General features: G+C 42.3%; 1 protein-coding gene across 1 annotated transcript; it reads left to right on the top strand.

The window, feature by feature from the left end:
• Positions 1-17,267: 17,267 nt before the first annotated feature.
• Positions 17,268-17,672, top strand: LOC109216677. The gene has a single exon (XM_019380851.1). It carries the CDS (start codon positions 17,268-17,270, stop codon positions 17,670-17,672), a length of 405 nt encoding a protein of 134 aa, XP_019236396.1.
• The last annotated feature ends 5,741 nt before the right edge of the window (positions 17,673-23,413 follow it).

Below are 23,413 nucleotides of genomic sequence, written 5' to 3'. Positions count from 1 at the left end.
AACTGGAATGTTCGCCAAGCTACCCATACTGGCCGCCTTCCGGCTTAACGCATCGGCCACTACGTTGGCCTTCCCCGGATGATACAAAATGGTAATGTCATAGTCCTTGAGTAACTCAAGCCACCTCCGTTGCCTCAAATTAAGATCCTTCTGTTTGAACAAATGCTGAAGGCTGCGATGATCAGTATATACCTCACAAGATACGCTATATAAGTAGTGCCTCCAAATCTTCAACGCATGAACTATAGCAGCCAACTCCAAATCATGTACGGGGTAGTTCTGTTCATGAGGCTTCAACTGACGAGAAGCATATGCAATAACTCTACCCTCCTGCATAAACACACATCCAATCCCCACTCTCGAAGCATCACAATACACAGTGTAAGAACCTGAGGCGGATGGCAAAACTAACACTGGAGCTGTGATCAAAGCGGTCTTGAGCTTCTGAAAGCTCTCCTCGCACTTGTCTGACCATACGAATGGTGCACCCTTCTGCTTCAACTTAGTCAAGGGCGAAGCAATAGAGGAAAAACCCTGGACGAACCGGCGATAATAACCTGCCAAACCGAGGAAACTTCGAATCTCCATGGCTGAGGACGGTCTGGGCCAACGCTGCACCGCCTCTACCTTCTTTGGATCAACTTGAATACCATCACTGGACACCACGTGTCCCAGAAAAGCTACAGACCCAACGCCAAAACTCACATTTGGAGAACTTTGCATAANATATCTTTCTTCATTCTCCTCCACCAGTAGTGCTGCCTCAAATCCTGATACATCTTCGCGGCACCCGGATGAATGGAATACCGCGAGCTGTGGGCCTCCTCTAATATCAACTCCCGAAGCCCATCCACATTGGGCACGCAAATCCGGCCCTGCATCCTCATCACGCCATCATCATCAATAGTCACATCTCTGGCGTCATCGTGCTGAACCCTGTCCTTGAGGACAAGCAAATGTGGATCATCATACTGATGCTCTCTGATGCGGTCATATAAGGAAGACCGAGAAACTACACAAGCCAACACCCGACTAGGCTCCGAAATATCTAACCTCACCATCCGATTGGCCAAAGCCTGAACATCGACTGCGAAGGGCCTCTCCCCAACTGGAATGTTCGCCAAGCTACCCATACTGGCCGCCTTCCGGCTTAACGCATCGGCCACTACGTTGGCCTTCCCCGGATGATACAAAATGGTAATATCATAGTCCTTGAGTAACTCAAGCCACCTCCGCTGCCTCAAATTAAGATCCTTCTATTTGAACAAATGCTGAAGGCTGCGATGATCAGTATATACCTCACAAGATACGCCATATAAGTAGTGCCTCCAAATCTTCAACGCATGAACTATAGCAGCCAACTCCAAATCATGTACGGGGTAGTTCTGTTCATGAGGCTTCAACTGACGAGAAGCATATGCAATAACTCTACCCTCCTGCATAAACACACATCCAATCCCCACTCTCGAAGCATCACAATACACAGTGTAAGAACCTGAGGCGGATGGCAAAACTAACACTGGAGCTGTGATCAAAGCGGTCTTGAGCTTCTGAAAGCTCTCCTCGCACTTGTCTGACCATACGAATGGTGCACCCTTCTGCTTCAACTTAGTCAAGGGCGAAGCAATAGAGGAAAAACCCTGGACGAACCGGCGATAATAACCTGCCAAACCGAGGAAACTTCGAATCTCCATGGCTGAGGACGGTCTGGGCCAACGCTGCACCGCCTCTACCTTCTTTGGATCAACTTGAATACCATCACTGGACACCACGTGTCCCAGAAAAGCTACAGACCCAAGCCAAAACTCACATTTGGAGAACTTTGCATAGAGCTTCTCCTCCCTCAACCTCTGTAACACCATTCTCAAGTGCTGAGTATGCTCCTCCTGGCTACGCGAGTACACTAGGATATCATCAATAAAAACGATAACAAATGAATCCAGATACGCCCGAAATACGCTGTTCATCAAGTGCATGAACGCGGCTGGGGCATTAGTCAGCCCAAAAGACATAACCAGGAACTCATAGTGCCCATATCTAGTTCTGAAGGCAGTCTTCATAATATCCGAATCCCTGATCTTCAGCTCGTGATAGCCTGAACGGAGACCAATCTTCGAGAATAACCTTTCCCCCTGGAGCTGGTCAAACAAATCATCAATACGAGGTAGTGAATACTTGTTCTTCACTGTCACCTTGTTCAACTGTCTGTAATCAATGCGCATCCTCATTGTGCCATCTTTCTTCTTTACAAATAGAACCGGTGCACCCCACGGTGACACACTAGGACGAATAAACCCCTTATCTAGGAGTTCCTGAAGTTGATCCTTTAGTTCTTTCAACTCTGCTGGTGCCATGCGATACGGAGGAATAGAGATGGGCTTAGTGGCCGGCACCAGATCAATACCAAAATCAATGTCCCTGTCCGGTGGCATGCCCGACAGGTCTGCTGGAAACACCTCAGGGAAGTCCCTCACGACGGGGACGGAATCAAGACTAGGAGTCTCAGCTCCAATATCTCTCACGAAAGCCAAATAAGATAGACAACCTTTCCCAACCATCCACTGGGCCTTTAGAAAAGAAATCACCCTGCTGGGAACATAATCAGTCGTACCACGCCACTCAATCCTCGGAATACCCGAAATAGCCAACGTAACTGTCTTAGCATGACAGTCCAGAATAGCATGGTACAGACATAACCAATCCATACCCAGAATAACATCAAAATCAACCATGCTCAACAGCAATAAGTCAACTCGGGTCGCCAGACCCCCAATAGTCACTAAACAGGATCGGTATACATGATCTACAATTATAGTATCACCCACCGGGGTAGATGCGTGCACAGGCAAAGCAAGACAACCTCGGGTAGTACCCAGGTGATGGGCAAAATTTGAAGATACATAGGAATAGGTAGATCCGGGATCAAATAAGACAGAGGCATCTCTGTGGCAGACTGAGACAATACCTGTGATAACAGCATCTGAGGCAATGGCGTCCTTCCTATCTGGAACAGCATAGAATCGAGCCTGACCTCCGCCAGTCTGGCCTCCACCCCTGGGGCGGCCCCTGGCTACCTGACCTCCACCCCTAGCTGACTGGGCGGGTGCTGATGAAACAGGAGCAGAAGATGAGGGCTAATCCCTCTGCTGAGACTGACTACCACGACGCTGAGGACACTGCCTCCTCATATGACCGAACTCACCGCACTCGTAGCAACTACCTGGAGTTGGAGAAGGGGACTGATGGAAACCCCTCGCTGCTGAAGAACCCTGGGCTGATGAGGCAGGTGTAGAGCTCTGAGCTGGAAGGGCACTAAGTGAAGTCTGGCCCTGTTGAAATCCCTGATGACCACGGCCTGAAGAGGCCCCACTGTACTCTGGACGACCTGACTGAGGAGGCCTGAAGGAACGGCCTCTACCACGCTGGAACTGGCCCCTAGACGGAGCACCACTGAAACTACCTGAACCTCGAGGCCTCTTTGCCTCTCTCTCCTCACGCTCCCGACGGCGAACCGTCTCAATCTCTCGAGCCATGTCAACTACCTCCTCAAACGAAGCACCCATAACCCTCTCTCTGGTCATCAAAATGCGGAGTGAATAGTTGAGGCCATCCACGAACCTCCTAATCCTTTCCCGATCTGTCGTGATCATCCAAGTGGCATGCCGAGCTAGCTGCGTGAATCTCAACTCGTACTGGGTCACAGACATGTCCCCCTGAACCAACCACTCGAACTGACGATGCAGCTCCTCCCTGTAAGACTGCGGTACGTACTTCTCCAGAAAGAGAGTGGAGAACTGCTGCCATGTAAGGGGCGCTACACCAACCGGCCTACGCCTCACGAAGTCCCTCCACCAGGTCGAATGCANACTCGCCCATCCTCGGCTCAATTTCTACAACTAGAACCGATTTGCCAGCATACCTCGAGACGTAACCAACATAGCACATAACCGTGCAATCAGCTAATCAACAGCAACCTCCCCAACTTGGATCGAAGCCATATATCAAGACACACTTAACAACTCATAACACTTTTACTCTAATGATGCCACAATGTCATAGTGAGATTAAACTCAAATCATCTACAAGTTTGTGAAAACACAGCTCATCTAGTACTGAAATCCTCTACAACCCTCGCATTTATCCCCACATCAACTGAGTCCACTCTCTTAAGCGACCCGAATTTTTAAATTTCAACACATACCCTTCAATTACACATGAGATCTTCTAACATACACGTAAGGACCATACCACTCAAGAACACTCCGCAGGAGATGACCCCTGCTTCGCCTCAATTTAGTACTTCAGCATACCTTTCACCATCATATACGTTACACAGTCATTAGTCTTCCTGAGTCCGAACTCATACCGCCGCATGCAATGCACTTCACTTCCCAACTAGGAGGTACGACAATGTTCTTCACGCACCCATAATTCGGGCTACACATCAATCCACAATAGGAGTCGAATCACTTAACAGTTCATCTATTATCCTGCAGACTTCTTCGTCACTACCAAGTCATATAATTACATCTCGCAGTACTAACATACTTATCACATGAATACCAAACCGCCATTCCGGCTAATAGGGTCAATACTGAACATATAAGTTCAAAACACTTGCTCACACAATCAGCACCTCGGTGCTCAAGCCATAGGCAAGGATCCGGCCTCAAGTCCTCCAGACTGGCCCAACATACTCACGAAGATTACATCTCGCCCCTCGATCGGGGAATCACAAACCATCAAGGCACATATAATACTGAGCGCTCACGTGCGCATACATACGTGTGGAAGGAATTTCAAGAGTTATGTCTCAAGCTGAATCAAGTACGCACGATAAGAATTCCAAGAATGGGAATTTTTCCTAAAGGTTCTGCAGCCTCTCGAGGAGAAGTACAGGCGTCCCCGTACCGTTCCGCGAGACTCTACTAAACCGGCTCATGACTCGCGAGGCCTAGTAACCTAGGCTCTGATACCAACTTGTCACGACCCCAATCCTGGTCGTGATGGCGCCCAACACTGATGCTAGGCAAGCCCGACCAATTAAATACTCTCAACCCAAATACGTAATCCGTTAACAAATAATACGATTAAAATAGCAAATGTCAAGGTTCCAATCCGAATCTAAATAAAATAGTACGAAAACTAATAACGAATATTCAAAACATTCCCCAATAGATCTGGAGTCACGAGTCTAGAGCCTCTAGATGTAATAGAGTAATATATATCCATAGTGATAAAGAAGTCTAGAATATGAAAAAAAAATAAATGAAATAAAGGGGAGGAGTCGGGTCGTGCGGACGTTAGGCAGCTACCTCGACAACTCCTGAAGATAAAATCAAAAAAGACAGCAAACAGCTCCACTAAGTCTCCGGAGCACCTGAATCTGCACACATGGTGCAGGGAGTAAAGTGAGTACTTCCAACTCAGTGAGTAATAAACATATATAATGGCTGAAAGTAAGAAATTCCGAAATATTACAATATAAAGCTATAATCAGTGATTCAGCACATAAAACGGTGGAACAACAACAATACCAGGACAAGTAAGACAAATAGGTATAAATGCATGAATGCAATGCAATGCACATGATCGCTGCGGCGCGCATCCCGATCCATTTGGGTACTCGCGCTCACTGTGGGGGTTCAGACTCCGGAGGGGCTCCTACAGCCCAAGCGCAATATCATCGTAGCGTTCGCTGCGGCATGCAGCCCGATCCACTCTCAGTCCAGATATATATATGCATGCAGCCACTCGGGCACAGTCAAATTGTTCATTTTTAGTTTCAATTATTAAGAATTATAGAGCTAAATGTTTAAACTTTTATTTATTTACTAAACATTTCGGGGCAGTGTCTAACTCAGAACTGATATCATGGAAGCAGTGATAAGGATCCCTGAAGGATGCAAATGATAGGCACAAAGCCCCAAACATATTCATAAAATCCAAGTAGGATGATTACCAAACAATTTCTAGTCAAGAACACAGTACGAACATCAATCGAAACGGACTAGGTCACAATCCCCAGTCACAATCGACCCCGCACTCGTCATAGAGTACGTGTCTCGCCTCAATATAGCGTCACAATGTGATATACCGGGGTTTCAAACCCTCAGGTCATCATCTACATCTATTACTCACCTCAAGCCGGCCACAAGTCTAGCTCGCTATGCCTTTGCCTTTCGAATCAACCTCTTCGCACGCCGAATCTAATTAAAACCACAACGAATACATTACAATAGGCTAAAGAAACATAACCCAATCGAAAAGACTCGAAAAAACACCAAAATTCACGAAGTTGGCAAAAACCCGAGCCCCGGGCCCACTGCTCGAAAAATTACGAAATTCACATCACCGGATTCCTCGTCTCGCCACGAGTCCATACAGTATTACTATTTCTTACCTTGATGAACCAACGACTGTGACATGTAATGAGACAACGCAACATAAGGATAGTGACTCGGAAGAAGAAGATGAGATACTGAGGAAGTTATCAGAGAAATTGAGAATTTTGAGAATAAGACTAAGTCCAACCTGGACGAAACCGAGATAGTCGATTTGGGAGATTCTGAAACCATCAAAGAAACTCGCATAAGTATTCACCTGTCACCGTCATAGAAGAAAGAATACACTCGTTTGCTGAAAGAATATGAGAATATTTGTACGTGGTCATATGATCACATGACCGGTCTAAGCATCATCACTACAACCGAATCGCCATGCATAAATCTATTGCCAGCTAAGAATACTGCACTCTTACTCTTACATTTGCATGAGGCTAAGCCCTTCCTCCCTACCTGCATAAGGCATCTCGTTGCATGAGACTAAGCCCTGTCTCAATTCTTGCATGAGGCTAAGCCCTGCCTCCCCATTTGCATAAGGCTAAGCATTGCCTTCTCTTTGCATGAGATTAAGCTCTGTCTCAATCTTGCATGAGGCTAAGCCCTGCCTCCCTATTTGCATAAGGCTAAGCATTGCCTTCTCGTTGCATGAGACTAAGCCATGTATCGATTCTTGTATGAGGCTAAGCCCTGCCTCCCCATTTGCATAAGTCTAAGCATTGCCTTCTCGTTGCATGAGACTAAGCCCTGTCTCGATTCTTGCATGAGGCTAAGCCCTGCCTCCCCATTTTCATAAGGCTAAGCATTGCCTTCTCTTTGCATGAGATTAAGCTTTGTCTCAATTCTTGCATGAGGATAAGCCCTGCCTCCCTATTTGCATAAGGCTAAGCATTGCCTTCTCGTTGCATGAGACTAAGCCCTGCCTCGATTCTTGCATGAGGCTAAGCCCTGCCTCCCCATTTGCATAAGGCTAAGCATTGCCTTCTCGTTGCATGAAACTAAGCCCTGTCTCAATTCCTGCATGAGGCTAAGCCCTGCTTCCCCATTTGCATAAGGCTAAACACTGCCTTCTCATGAGACTAAGCATTGTCTCCCTTTGCATAAGTGTTGCTCTATTCTAAACCTTGCATTATCTTCTTCTCTCGGGGCTAAGCTCTGCCCCAAACTCTGCACAAAACTAAGCTTTGTCTTGTTATTACCTTTGGTATCATGTCTCTGCACTTCATGGGCTGATGTATAGCCAACTTTTCCAAAGACGTCATAGTCCGAAGGCATCATCCTCGTAGCCTGAAAATACCATGTCATGGCCTGAGGATCTCTCAATACTGCATATCATTATTCAAAGGTGTCATGGTTCAGAGGCACCATTCTCATGGCCCGAGAACATCATTTCATGGCCTGTGTATCCCTTATCTCACGATTCATGGCCCAGGACGTCATGGTCTAAGGACACCATCCTCACCGTCCAAAGACAATCTTCATGGTCCAAAGGGAATTTGCATCATGTTTAAATTGTCGCAATAACCCATATATATTTGCGTGCACCGTGTTTTTAAGTTTTGGCAGAATTCAGGAGGTAACCGTTCTTCGAACATGAGCAACTTTGCTCCGGTTTCCGCTCATACCATTCACGCCTTGCCGTTATTTCAAACAATTACTCATTTTTACCCTATGACCGTTCAGATATCTGCCCTGTGAGACATCCATAACATCTCAAATTCACATTCGTGACTTTGCATAAATTCATCCGATACCATCCTACTCAAAAGAACCTTGCCGAAACACACGGCCGTTTTTATAACAATTCCATCGGTTTCGTTCACCGTTGGATCCAGAACTACACATGGCCTTATTCCTGTAAAACCAAGGATATGTAGGCAGCTCAGAGACCAGGGTTCGGCCTATATTTTTTCCAAAAATACCCTATTCGGTCAAAATCGGTCATCTTTTCCTTACCCGACAACTCTTTCATCCTTCCCGGGTAAAGAGGGGTAACTGTTGATACCCAATTTTTCCTTCATATTTTTTAAATATACATATATACTTTCAAAATAGTGCACATGCATTATCATTGGATTTACAAGCATGTACTAGTATTTTTCATAATTTTCCATAATTTTTAAAAGAGTAAATAAATTTATTTCTGCATTTTATTATATGGATATTCAATAATGACCCTCCAAATTATTTATTGATGATTAAATCATCAAAATATATCATTTATGTCAATATGAGGTTTTAAATATTTTCAGTGCATTTTATAATTACATTTGGATTTTTTAAAGCAAAATTACACATTTTGCAATAATAGCCCATATGTACTTATAATTATTTATTTATGTAAAAACTAACCTTTTATATTTTTATAATGTTAAATAATTATTTTTATTTATTTGTATGCACAAATGATATTTTTGTTATTTATCTATTATTTTTTACAAATTATTTATTGGTTAAATTTGGATATTTAAATTCTAGCCCCAATTTTAATTGATTTCGGACCTAATACCTAGGCTAGTACCCCATACATAAGCCCAATAACCCCCAGACAAATCAATTAATCCAATCCCACAACCAGGTTGGTACCCGTCTATTTTGACCCGGCCCAGTCACTTTTAAATCCCAGCCATTGGTCTTTCAAGATCAACGGCCCACATCCCTTCTCGCTTTTTAATTAGTCAAGCCCCCCCCCCCCCCCCAAAAACCCTAGCCATTTCACTCAACCTGCCGCTGCCATATGCTCTAATCCCTCTTCTTCTTCAACGAAACCCTAGCCGATGTTCTATCAAATCCCCCCAAATCCGACCCTAAATCAAAATCCATCATGGATTCCCTTACCTTACACGTATCTCTTACTACTGGCTACTCGGTTATGACCCTATTTAGTTTCAACTTGCCTAACATGGCAAGCAAATCTTGCCAAAATCGAACTAAATCGGTTCAACTCTCTGATTTCTGTGGCTATTTCGTCTATATTCATCTTTGAGTCATTGTGAGTAATGAGCATGTTCATATATTCTTTGATTCTTACTTACCCCAAATTAGGGTTTTCAAACTTTTTCAATCGGACCTAAATAGGCCCGATTTTCTGATTTCTAATTCTACTCCTATTCATCTCATCTCGTATGATTTTTACCTTATTTTATTTTGTATTTTCTTTTTACTGATTTTATACTTCCTTGAAAAAACTAGGGTTTGATTTTTCTTTCCCTTTTCTTACCGATTCAAGTGAATCTTTCATTTTTGTGTTCGATTACCTTCTCTTTATATTTTCCCCAATATGATGAATAAGTTTGTCTGGTATTATTTGAATAGATATTCCGAATAATTTCCTTGTTTTGGGTATTAGCTTTGTTTCCTTTAATACTCTCCCTAATATTCTGAATGATTTTATTATGTTATGAGTAATTTTCAGTTAGCTCGCTAAATCCCTTAATTTATGCCCTAAATTGCCTATTACTGATTCTGCAAATATTTCCTTGCATGTCACTGATTTGTTGCCATATTTATATGCTGATTTCTATCACTATATAAATCCCTCCCCGCCCTTTGAAAAAAAAGAGATTATGAATTCGAAATTCTTTTCACTACTCTAAACAAAAGTTGTGAACTATTACTCTCTTGTGCAATCTTATTCTGTGTTTTGATTCCTGGCCGGTTGAAGCCAAGGCCAGAAATCTTCAAGTCTTTGCTTCTGTTTGGTGATATTTGCTACACTGTTGGATTCCTTTCTTCCCTGTTTCATCTTAACCAGTGAGTTACTGAATCCTTTGTTATTCCATTATGATTACTTACTTAATGTATTACTAAATGCTATTACCTGCATTTGCGACATGTTGAACTTAGTTTGAATCGATTTATGAAATATGCCTAACTCTGTGTAATTTAGGACTATTTTTTTAGTAGTAAACATGCTTTCATACCTTCCTAATGACTGTTTAATTATGTGTGCCTTAATAGATTCATGAGTTTGTTTATTGAACCTGTCACCATGTGATCTGTTTGATTATGTGCTCACTATGCTATAACGCCTCTGTTAAATTGTCTTAATCAGTTCCTGACCTACTATTAATCAATGACCTTATTTCTTTGAGTTAGTCTGATATGGAGTCTTTGCTATAATTGTGAACGTCCTTATGAACTGGTCTTATTAGCATGTGACTCTGTTAATTCCCAAAAGCAGGATTAAGTTTATTTAGGCACAAATATGTTGCTTTTTGTTTGTGTTCTAGGTGTGATTTTGTACCTCATAATCCCATCATGCTCTCTTGAATTCTCACTCTTTGTTGGCTGAAAGCCAAAGAAATTTAGGTTCTGTCCCCTGGCCTTCCTAGTGTGAACACTGCTCAGGGTTCATATGAGACCCTTGTGAACTCTGACACACTAGGATTTGGGTCTCTAGTCTTCCCTGAACTATTTCTGATCAGTTTCTCTAGTGTGAGCACTGCCCTGGGTTCTTGAAGCCCTTGGGAACTCTGTCACATTAGAGATTTGGTTTCTGTATGCTTATCTCTGAAATATGGGTGAATCACTCACCATTGGTCATGTTGTACTATGAACATGGGCTTTGGAGATGTTGTGAGTTGAAGGCGTGGTTTGTCCAGGTGTATTAGGGCATGTTGCAGGCTTCCTATAATTTATATACTGTGTAATTCATTCATTCGATTGTGGTCTGTAATAATTATTCGTAATAACGATTGGGGAAATAGTGAATTGGGAAACTGGGTTTACTTTTAACGTTTGCATGAGAATGGGTAGAAATCCTTTCTATAAGTGTTTACTTTGCTCATTTTTCTATTGTGTTAGATAACCTGCCTATAGTTGTTTATTTATTCAAACACATTCTGCTATTGTTTGTTAGATAACCGGCCTATTGGGGTTTAGTTTGGCTCAAATATGTTCTGTGAATATCCTGCCTATTTTTCTTTACATGATTAGACACCATACCCATAGGAAATAAAATAACCAAAGTTCAATTCGCATTGTAGTATATTCAAATCTGCCTATAGGGTTCTTAATTGATTGATATGCTAGTGTCATACTTGCTCCTTTAGTATACATGCCTATAAGAGGTAAAAACCAATTTCAATCACTAAAGTAGGAATCATGTCTATAGGGCAATTACCATTTGCGTTAAGCGCTAAAACTAGGTTTTAAACACTGCCTCATTGAACACCATTAGAGAGCATGCCTATAGGAATAACTGAGTAATCCTAGATACCTCTCATTGCTTGTCACTGCCTAACACGAGTAAATCACCTAGATAGCATGCCTATAGGTTTAACCGCTTATAATTATAATCAGTAGGCAACTATACAGTCACTTAGGAATTACCTTGCATAACTGCCAGTATAATTAGAATCCAGAATCGCATAGAAGTCATGCCTATAGGATTCAATAACTTTTATTAGTCCAAAATTTGCAACTGTCAAAATGCTGAATGTGTTCGTGTGCATTCGTTATCAATGTGTGGAGGTTAACTTGAGCCCTTAACTGCTTTTATATGAAGTCCAACTTGTTTTGCATGCCGGTTAGATTTATCATTTTGAGCAGCCTAAGTTGAAGTTTAGTACTACCTAAATAGAGGTCCAACGCCTTCTGGACCATAGGCATAGGACGGGTAGTGCACGCATTAGGTACGGTTTAGAATCAACTAGTGCGCTTTAGGTAACAACTTGAAGATAGTAATCGGGTAGGAGGAGATGATAGTCTGTGGCCGCTGGATAATATGAGTAACACCCCCGTCTTGAGGAAGTTACGAAGTATTATAGGCTAATAAATTTTAGGACCCCCCATCCTTATTAAATAGTTTATTTGCTTCCTTAGACTAATTCGCATAATTTGAGTTCGGCGGGGACCCACCGTTGTGGACCTCGAGGGATTCCTAACACTTTCCCTCAAGGTAATTTGAGCCCTTACCCAATCTTTGGTGATGCAAACTAGTATAATCTGAGTTATTTGCTATAGGTGCCCTAACGCACCTTAATCCGTGAGTTGTCAAATGTCGAAATCCGCTTCGTGAGAAAAAGGGGCGCGACAAGTAGCATTGTACGATTGGGCATAACCCACCGCTGACAACTTAGAAACTGCTATTGTAGTCCCTCAGATACAAGCAGATTCATTCTAAATCACAAATAACATGCTACATTTGTTACAGAACCTGTTCTCTGGGTCATACGTTGAAGATCCTCAGCAGCATCTGAAGAATTTCCTATCAATCTGTGCCACGCAGAGGCAATATAACGTGACACCAGAAGCAATACGACTGTTGTTGTTCCATTCTCCGTGACGGGAGTGGATCAGACTTGGCTTAATTAACTCGCCATAAACTCCATCACTACTTGGGAGGAATTAGTCAAGCAATTTGTGAATAAATTTCACCCACCCAACAAAACTGCTCAACAAATTGATGAGATATTGAGCTTCAGATAGAAACCAATAGAGACGTTACAAGAAATGTGGGAGAGATTCAAGGGTCTGCTAGTTACGTGTCCACATCATGGTATTCCGGAGCAGATGTTGGGGCAGAGATATTACATGGGTTTGGCAGATAGCTTGAAGGCCAATGTTTATGCTTCAGCAGGTGGAGCATTTTTTAGCAAAACTTTCAGAGAAAGCAAGATCCTACTTGACAAGATGGCACAAAATTCTGGATGGACGACAAGAAATGCTCCAATCACTCCTATAGTTCACTCAGTGTCATTAGATCCAACTAACTTCATAGCTGAAAATATGGCCACTCTACTGACACAAATGAGCATCCTCACCAAAAAGGTTGATGAATCAAGCCAGAAGCAGCAGGTATACATAGTTGATGCAACTAATGGGGGTTTATGTACATCATGCATTAATCAACCATATGTCTGCTCATGGAGTGCTGAAGGTGATAACCAACAATATCAGGAGAATATGAATTATGTGGCCAACTATGGGGGTCAGAGGCAAGGTGGTTAGAATTGGGGTCAACAGAATTAACAATATAGACCAGCTCAGCAGCAGTACAACAACAGCAATAATCTTGGGGCTATGCGACCACAGGGTCAAGTGGTGCCTTACCAAAGGCAACAGGGTTACAACCAGCAAAATCAGCAGCAGACTTATCAATAACATCAACAACAACTGACTATGAGACATGAAGATGGGTTTGCTAAACTTGAGGGAATGACACAACAAGTGATTGGGTCCACTGGAAAACTAACTGACAGAGTAGACTCACATGAATCGGCAATAAAGAATATTGAGATCCAATTAGGACAGATTCCTATGGCTTTGAATAATCGTCCACACGGGACGTTACCTGCAGATACACAAATCAATCTAAAAGAGCAGGGCCCGAAGCAGCTTATGGCAGTGAGTCTCCGAAATGGTAGAGACCTAGATCAGGAGCAAGAAATTGCTCGCGAAGGAGACTGACTGAGACACTGGTGCCAGTACCCATTGAGATAGATGATTCCAGCAGGGTTAACTGAGGTGACGGTACAACATGCGTAAGAAAATGCCAACAAAGAAAAAGAGGTTGTGAAAGAGACTGAGGTTGCACCGAAACCAATAGTAGAAGCAGTTCCTAAACAAGAAAAAAATCAAATCAAGGAAGAAGCGACCTCCAGCACCATTCCCACAGAGATCGGCCAAGTATCAGAAAGATGAGCAGTACAAGAAATTTTTGGAGATGTTGAAGCAAATTCAGGTAAACATTCCATTGATTGATGCTCTAAAAGAGATGCCTGGTTATGCGAAAATGATGAAGGACTTGATGTCCCGCAAGTTCGACTTTCAAGATTTGGCCACGGTTACACTGACTCAGACCTGCAGTGTTGTTGTGACGAGACCTATAACTGAGAAGCTGTCTGACCCAAGGAGTTTAACAGTCCCATGCACGATAGGCAACTCTGCATTTGCTAAGGCACTGTGTGATCTGGGGGCAAGCATAAACCTTATGCCCCTAGAGATCTACAAAAGGTTAGGCATTGGTAGAGCTAGACCCACGTCTATGTTATTATAGCTGGTTGACCGAACAATGAAGAGGCCCTCTGGTATTCTTGATGATGCATTAGTACAGGTTGGGAAGTTTGTGTTCCCAACAGATTTTGTTATTCTAGACTGCCGGGTTGATGAGGAAATTCCCATAATTTTGGGAAGACCATTCTTGGCCACTGGGAGAGTAGTAATTGATTGTGAAACTGGAGAGCTCAAAATGCAATTAAACGATGAAAAGATAACATTCAACGTGCAGAAATCTATGCGGAGACCAAGTGAATTTGCTAATTGCTCTTTAATAGATGCAGTGGATGTAGTTTTGGAGGAGGAAGATGAGGCATTGAACACAAAAGACCCTCTAGCAGCCTGTCTCATGAACATAGATGAAGCCAATGGAGAGGATTTGGCAGAGTGGGTACTTGCTCTTGAAAGGCTTAGGTTTTTGGAGAAGTGAGCTCGAATTTGAGCCTTTGCACTTGGAGGAAAGAAAAACTCCACCAGCTAAGCCATCGATAGAAGAGCCACCAGAGTTGGAACTGAAGCCACTGCCATCTCATCTCAGGTATGCATTCTTAGGACCTAACTCAACTTTACCTGTTATTATCTCATCTAGTTTGTTAGATGTGCAGGCAGAACAACTTTTGCAGGTACTGACTGAGTGCAAGACTGCAATTGGGTGGACCATTGCAGACATCAAGGAGATTGACTGGCCTTCTCTATGCATAAGATTTTACTGGAAGATGGGCACAAACCTTCCAGAGAATATCAAAGAAGGCTGAACCCCAACATGAAAGAAGTGATTAAGTGGTTAGATGTAGGAATCATATTCCCCATCTCTGACAGCAATTGAGTTTGCCCAGTTCAGCATGCACCGAAAAAAGGGAGGTATGACGGTAGTGAAAAATTAGAAGAACGAATTGATCTCTACACGAACAGTCACGGGTTGGCAAATCTGTATGGATTATAGGAAGCTGAACTTGGCTACCAGGAAGGACCATTTCCCACCGCCATTCATTGATCAGATGCCAGATAGATTGGCATGGAGGTCTAACTTTTGCTTTCTGGATGGGTACTCGAGGTATAATCAGATTTCTATTGTCCCGGAGGATAGAGAGAAAACGTTGTTCACCTACCCTTATGGTATATATGCCTTTCGGAGAATGCCGTTTGGCCTATGCAACGCACACGCCACATTCCCAAGGTGCATGATGGCCATCTTTACAAATATGGTAGAGGAGATAATGGAGGTTTTCTTGGATGACTTCTCAATGGTGGGGAACTCATTCGATGATTGCCTTGTGAACTTGAGAAGAGTATTGAAAAGGTGTATCGAGACTAATCTGGTACTCAACTGGGAAAAGTGCCATTTCATGGTACAGAAAGGTATAGCCTTGGGGCACCTAGTGTCAAGTAAAGGTATTGAGGTGGATCGTGCAAAGGTTGATGTGATAGAAAAGCTTCCACCACCCACTTCCGTCAAAGCAATCAGAAGTTTCCTTGGACACACCGGTTTCTCTAGGAGATTTATAAAAGATTATTCCAAAATTGCTAACCCCTTATGTAAGTTGCTTGAAATAGATCACCCTTTTGTGTTTTCTGATGAGTGCAGGGTAGCTTTTGAGGAATTAAAGAAGAGACTGGTAACAACACCTATCATAGTTGCACCTGACTGGGAGCAACCATTTGAAATGATGTGTGATGCGAGTGACTATGCTGTAGGAGCAGTTTTTGGGTAGCGAAAAGATAAAATCATGCATCCAATATACTACGCAAGTAGAACGCTGAGTGGAGCCAAGCTAAATTACACTGTGATCGAGAAGGAGATGCTGGCAGTGGTGTTCCCATTTGACAAATTCAGGTCATACCTGATAGGTTCGAAGTTAATTGTTTACACTGACCATGCTGCTCTTAAGTATTTAATCGAGAAGAAGGAGTCAAAACCGTGCCTGATTTGATGGGTGCTACCGCTGCAAGAATTTAATTTGGAAATTCGTGACCGAAAGGGAACGGAGAACCAAGCAGCTGATCATTTGTCTAGGCTGTAAGGAGCTAAAAAATAAGGTGGAGGTTAAAGAGATTCTGGAAACTTTCCCAGATGAACAACTACTAGCCACGAGTCTTGAGGAACCACCATGGTATGCAGACATTGCAAACTACCTGGCAAGCGGTATTGTTCCTTATGACCTTTCCTCTGTCCAAAAGAAAAAATTCTTTCATGATTGTCGCATGTATTATTGGGATGAGCCTTATCTGTTCAGGATTTTTATTGATAACATTATCCGGAGATGTATCCCCAAGATAGACTAGTCTTCTATTTTGCAGGCATGTCACGCGTTACCATATGGTGGGCATTTCGGGGGAGTAAGGACAACAGCAAAGGTCTTGGAGTCGGGAATCTATTGGCCAACATTGTTCAAAGATTCTCACTTATGGGTGAAGGGCTGTGGTGAATGCCAATGCATCGGGAATATTTCCCGCCGACATGAGATGCCTATGAGCCCAATTCAGGAGGTAGAAGTATTTGATGTGTGGGGAATCGGTTTCATGGGGCCTTTCGTCAGCTCATACGGCAACAAGTACATACTCGTCGATGCAGACTATGTGTCTAAATGGGTGGAAGCTGCAACGCTCCCTACAAATGACACAAAGAGGGTAATTGGATTTTTGAGGAAGAACATATTCACCCGATTTTGCACTCCAAGGGCAATAATCAGTAACGGAGGCACACACTTTTGTAATCGAGCCTTCACGAAGTTGTTAGAGAAGTATGATGTGTGCCACAAGGTGGCCACCCCATATCATCCACAAACAAGCGGGCAAGTGGAAGTCTCGAACAGAGAAATAAAGAGTGTGATGACTAAGACTGTGAATGCTACTAGAACAGATTGGGCGAGAAAGTTAGATGATGCACTTTGGGCTTATTGAACCGCTTTCAAAACTCCAATCGGCATGTTGCCATACAAGTTGGTATTTGGGAAAGCGTGTCATTTACCGGTGGAGTTAGAGCATAGAGCTTGGTGGGTGTTGAGACAGTTGAATCTCGATATTGAAGCTGCGGGAGTAAGTAGAGTAATGGAGTTGCATGAGCTTGATGAATTCAGATATCACGCTTTTGAGAGCACCACATTGTACAAGGAGCGAATGAAGATGATGCATGATAAAAATATTATTGAGCGGAGTTTTAAACCCGGAGATAGGGTATTGATATACAACTCAAGATTGAGGTTATTTCCGGGCAAATTAAAGTCAAGATGGTCAGGTCCATTTCATGTAGTTGAAATTCATCCCACTGGTGCCGTCGAGATAGCTGTAGAAAATGACTCTCGCATGTTTAGAGTCAATGGACACGATTAAAACATTATGCGGGCATGGATGAAACAAAGGTAGTGTCGGTGATTTATTTGATCGAGCCTCCGATGTTGAGCATACCTTAAATGTGCTTACCTGCGTCGTGCCGTGACGTTAAATCAGGCGCTGCATGGGAGGCAATCCATTAAACTGTTGTATTCATCGTGCCACGACATTAACTAAGGCACTCGTTGGGAGGCAACCCAATTAGTAGTTGAATTTAGTGTAGTTAGATTTTTTGTTTTGTTTTTAGGTATTGAAAATTTTGCAGGTGAGTTTGAGCGAGTTATAAGTACACCAGGCGCTGAAGGACTCGGGGTAAAGGGATCAACCCGGTGACAGGTAAAGTGGATAGAATGAAAAAAAAAATTCAGAGGCCAGGTCCGCGGTTAGACCATGCAAATTGAATACCACATTGCCTCAGGACTGTTGCAGCGTGCGCGACTACGATTGGACCGTCCAAATCTCCACCTGTTCTGCCTCACGTGCGCGGCCGCTCTTCGATCGCAGACTGACCGCACACTGGGCGTCGTCGTTAGGCGTAGTTATAGTTAGTCTTTTTTATATTTTATTTTTATTCTTTTCTTATATGCTAATTATTAATAGTCCCCCCCCCCCCCCTTAACCCAATGTCCCGCTTCTCTTATTCCCCTCACCTTCTCTTCCAAATCCAAAAACAAAATAAAAACCCTAGAACTAAAGGAACCCCACTGCCCCCACCGACCCCCCCTGTTCTCTTCTCTCTTTTAACTTCTCTTCCTCTCACACACCATACTCACAAGATCTTCAGGTATGTACCATGGCTTCTATTTTCCCTGTTAGTTTTGCCAATTTGTTGTTTTTCTTGTATTTTTCTCTTTTCAATTGTATGGTAGTAGAAGTCATTGTGGCTATTGTCGTTGTTTTGTGTGCTAGTATAGTTGTTGGCATGCGGGAATAGTGGATTTTGTTGGGTAGGAATGGACATTGCTAAGTGTGTGGTAGATTTCAAGTATAGTTGGGTGTTTGGGAACTTTGGGGTGAATGTGCACATCAAGTGTTCGTTTAAATGCCACAGTGAGTCGTGAATGTAATTTGTGACCAATTATGCGGATGAAGTCTGAGTAACCGCCCTTGGTTCACATCTCTTGTTTTTCGCTGATGGTGATATTTGTTTCAGGTAGTATAATGCCCTCCAAGAAATGTAGAACCACAGGTGCATCCTCCAGTGGTCACGGGGGATTATCCAGACCACGAGCTTCAACAAATGTTCGGTCGTACAATAGTATCAAGTTCATCTCCAGCAAAGCTCAGGACCGTTTTGGTCAATAAGCATCAAAGAAGCCCATACAAGAGATGGGTATTGATATAGGGTCCCTCCAATATGACTGTCCCAACATGTACAATGAATTGGTCCGGCGCGGGCTCGATATTTTCTTTGAAGAACCGGATGAAGCTAATTTGATGGTTGTGTGGGAGTTTTACACGAACCTTCCTATACATGTGACCGATGTTTGCACGGTGCGAAAGAAAAATGTTGACGCATCCGTTGAGGCTATTCGTAGACCTTATCGGCTGCCAATGTTCGGGGAGGACCCTGAGGCGGAGGACTACTACGAAGCCCATGGCAGACGATTCACCACGTGCGATTTGTTCTTTGAGACAATATGTGTGCCCAACAAGTAAGTCGTGTGGATTATACCAGGGAAGAAGTTTCATTCGACAGCATTCACCTTTGAAGGGAAGTGTTGGTTGTATATAATAATAGCTGCCTGCTCCCCTCTTCCAACACCGCTGAAATGAATGGTCCCAGAGCTGCATTGATCTGGTGCTTCATGAATGGCCACAATTTTGACATGGCCAAGATTATCCACGAAGAGATATTCATCCGCTATCCAATGCGGCGGTATGGGTTCTTCTTCCCTTCCCTGGTCACTAGATTATGTTGGGCAGCACGGGTGCCGGAGAACTTGAGCTTAGATGGAAAAGTCAAGAAAGAAACAAAGTTTTCGGGCGGATAAAGTGACCATTGGGAAGGACCCTGTGGTACCTGGAGGTGCGAATAGTGATGATTCTGGTGCGCCAGAGGAGGGTGATGGAAGGCAGGATGAAGTTGAGGCAGCGTCTCCCACACATGAGCAAGTTGCAGAGGTAGAGGGAACATCTGTGGTAGGACGGACCACGCGGATGATAGCTTTAGAGCATGAAATGGCGGGGTTGCGCACTTTTGTCACCGACTTGGGGGCTCGGGTGGATGCACTGGCCACCCAAAATGCTAAATCAGACAAGAAGATCATGGCTTGGCTGTGTGCGCTAGGAAGGGCGTACCATCTCGACCCCGACACTGTCTCCGACACAGATTGATGTACCAGGGAAGTTTGCTTTACCTTGCATTACTTTATTTTGTATGACATGGGGACATGCCATCAATTTAAGAGTGGGGTGGGGGATACGTTGTTTGTATGTGTATATATATAGGACTGTGACTTGATTTTGATCTTTGGTTAGCTTTGCTAAATGTGTGAATGTGTGAAATAGATTCAAATTTTTGACTTGTCCCAACGATGGACATCACTCGACGGGTTTCTTGAGGGTCTAAGTCGAAAAAGAAAAAGAAAAAAAAGATTTTCTTTTGTAGGTAATGTATCAATTCCCCCTTGGTATTTCTTTGGACCGCGGTTCTTTTCCATGGGTTTTGTTTGAACCGGGTGTAGTTAGTTTTTAATTTTTAGTTAGGTACTCTTGGGCTATGGGCTGATATGGAAAGAAGATCTCTTAACGTCGTTATGCCTTGAATACAGTGAGTACTTTAGTATGACGCTTAGGCTCAATTGTTGATTCTTGTTAAAGTGCCTTAAATTGTGTGATCTTAATTTGGCTTAAGTACCCTGACTAGAGTGTTTCGATAATCCAATCTGGAGTGAGTCATGTTCCATGTGTGTGTGAGGATTGTTGTATCTGTGCACTGCATTTGATGCCTAGAACTTGTCTCGTGTGTTTGCAAAGCGAAATAGTAATTTTGTTCAGTCATGTTCCATGTGTGTGTGTGTGTGTGTGTGTGTGTGTGTATATATATATATATATATATATATATATATATATATATATATATATATATATATATATTCCTTGACAAGTGTTGGTCCTTGATGTAATTGTGCTTAAAGAAGGATGGGATAATAGACATTAATGTGAAGGTGGAGTTTTGGTTTGACATAAGTGGGGTTTAAATGTTAAAATATATGTATTAAAGTGCTCAGGGAGGTGTAGTCACTCTTATATTTAAATGTATCCTACTCGTCCCTCAGCCTACATTACAACCAATTAAAGTCCTACTTGATCCTAGACTTAATGAGCTCGATTAGTAGAGTATTACACTACGGGCAAGCTTATGGTGCATCTTTTGTGGCGTATGAATATTCTTTCGGAGAGTGAGTGAATTCTTTCTATCTTGAGTTCCTAATCGTTCTTAACTTTTATTGTGCGTGGAACTACTCCCATTTGTTGTGTGAGGGCACTTGATTCATGAAGGAAAGGTAAATGTTGACCTCTGTGTTAGAGTAAGTGAGTAAGTTAGGAATATTGAGTGGCCTATGGGAGTCAACTCTTGAGGTGAAGATGTTACACTACTGTGCTCAATCCATATGAAATATTCTTGGTGTGATAAATTAGAGAAGTTGCTTAGTGAAGTAGGCCTCTGTAGAGTATGGTTTGATTGCTCGGGGACGAGCAATGGTTTAAATGTGGGGTGTTGATAGTAGGCTATAATTATGTAGTTTAGCTACCATTTACGCTCCAACATAACTATACTTTATTGATATATGAATGTTAAATGATAACAAATTTCTCTAATTAAGAACTTTGTGCTTTGTAGGAGCAATTCCTGGCTATGAGGACATTAAAGAGTATTTTGGAGTTAATCTTGAACAAGGAAGCCCAATTGGAGGTGAGCTTGCACAAAAGAAGAAAGAAAACTGAAGGCAGAAATATTCTCCAGGTGCGCGGTCCATCCGCGGCCGCGCACTGCCCACGCTCATCAGGCAGAACAGAATGCAATACGCGCGGCCCATCCGCGGCCGCGCACGTCCCTCCGAGCATTTTTAGTTCAGGGGTAAAATTGTAAGTTCAAAGGCGACTCTCCTTGACCTATAAGAAGCCCAGCTCGCTCAAAAAAAGAGCATCGAGGTTTTTGATGGGATTTTGAAGGCAAGAACGGGCAAGAAGCAAGGCGGAAGATTCGGCATAGAGTTTTTTCCTTTCCTTCTTGTTTTTATCATTGATGATACATTCTATTGTTATGATTGGGAAAACGATTATGCATCTAAACTTCTAATCTAGGGTTTTGATGGAACCTATTGGAGGATGATTTTCTTGTTATGTTAATATAGATTTGCCATAGTATTTTCTCTATTTGTTCAACTATATTGTGATTTGCTGTTGATTGAAGGGCCCCTAATCGACTGTGCCTATTTAGTATGTATTACTCGGGAGATAGTGCATATTTAGGTAGTTGTTGAACAACACCACTCCTAACGTATATGAGGGATCAATATGAAAGGTTCAAAGGCGGGATTAGGGATAATGAAACCTTGGGTGCGATCTAAGTGAGTTGTAATTAAGGCTAGCTAGCGTAATTCGGGAGAATATGTCTAGTATATTGTTGTAATTACCCGGGAGAGAGTTACGACAGTCAGAGTGCTCATGATTGATAGAGAAGACTTAGGCAAATTTATAGCAAACATAGCGGAAAGGATTCCGACAATAGGTGAAGTCGGAACCTTAGATCATTCCAATTCTTGTTTACAAACCGTTCATAGTTAGTCCTTAATTACTGCATTTTTATTACGTAATATTTAGTTAGTAAACATCCAATCTATTACTTAAATATCTCCGAAGATTGAATACGTGAATTTGTGTAAGTCCAATAGCTGTGATTGATAGGTTAATTCTCTGTGGGATTCGACTTCGGATTTGTTAACCGGAATATATTTGCAGCGACCGCTTTATCCTTTTTATAAGGCATAATTGGGCGTGATCAGTTAAGGGGAAAAGTCAACAAAGTAAAAACAAAAACCAAACCTATAAAACTGGATTATCTAAGCAAGATATGGATATAGATAGCAGACTATGATTTAATTGGCCCATTCCGTTCTAAATTATCTGTTACTTTTTGTTTCTCGATAATCAAATATGTGAACTTTGATCATATATTATTTCATCATGTTAACATGAGAAAAATTACAAATTATATATAGTACTTCTCGTATAGTTTTTTAATATAAATTTTACTTTTAAAATATTTAATTGATATAATTCAATTTACCTTCAAAGATTAGTTAAATTAACTCTCGAAAAGAAAAGCAACACTTATATTGGGACGGAGAGAGTAATATAAATAGCAGAAAGGAGTGAATGCAGCAGCTTGATAGCAGTTTCTGAATTCTGTGATTATACACATACCGAGATTAATTACCAATGATAGAACCAGATTGAAATATATGTTATTGTACGTAAAACTATTCAAACAAAAGAACCAAAAAGTATAGGGATAAAAAAAAAAAAAGAACTAGGGGCCATTGAACAATAAAATCTTAGAAATTAATGTTCCTTGGACAATTTTTCTTTTTCAGCTTTTAGATAACCAAACATTGGAAAATATGTTTCTAAACCTATGTTACAAAAAGCTGGTATATATAATCTGTTTGTTTATGTTGAATGCGTATGATCAATTATCTAAAAGTTTAATTAAGTTGTTCGAGATTAATTGT

Source organism: Nicotiana attenuata, unplaced genomic scaffold (genome assembly GCF_001879085.1).
Source record: "Nicotiana attenuata strain UT unplaced genomic scaffold, NIATTr2, whole genome shotgun sequence".
NCBI classification, from domain to species: Eukaryota; Viridiplantae; Streptophyta; class Magnoliopsida; order Solanales; family Solanaceae; genus Nicotiana; species Nicotiana attenuata.
This window is presented reverse-complemented; position numbering and strand designations above follow the sequence as displayed.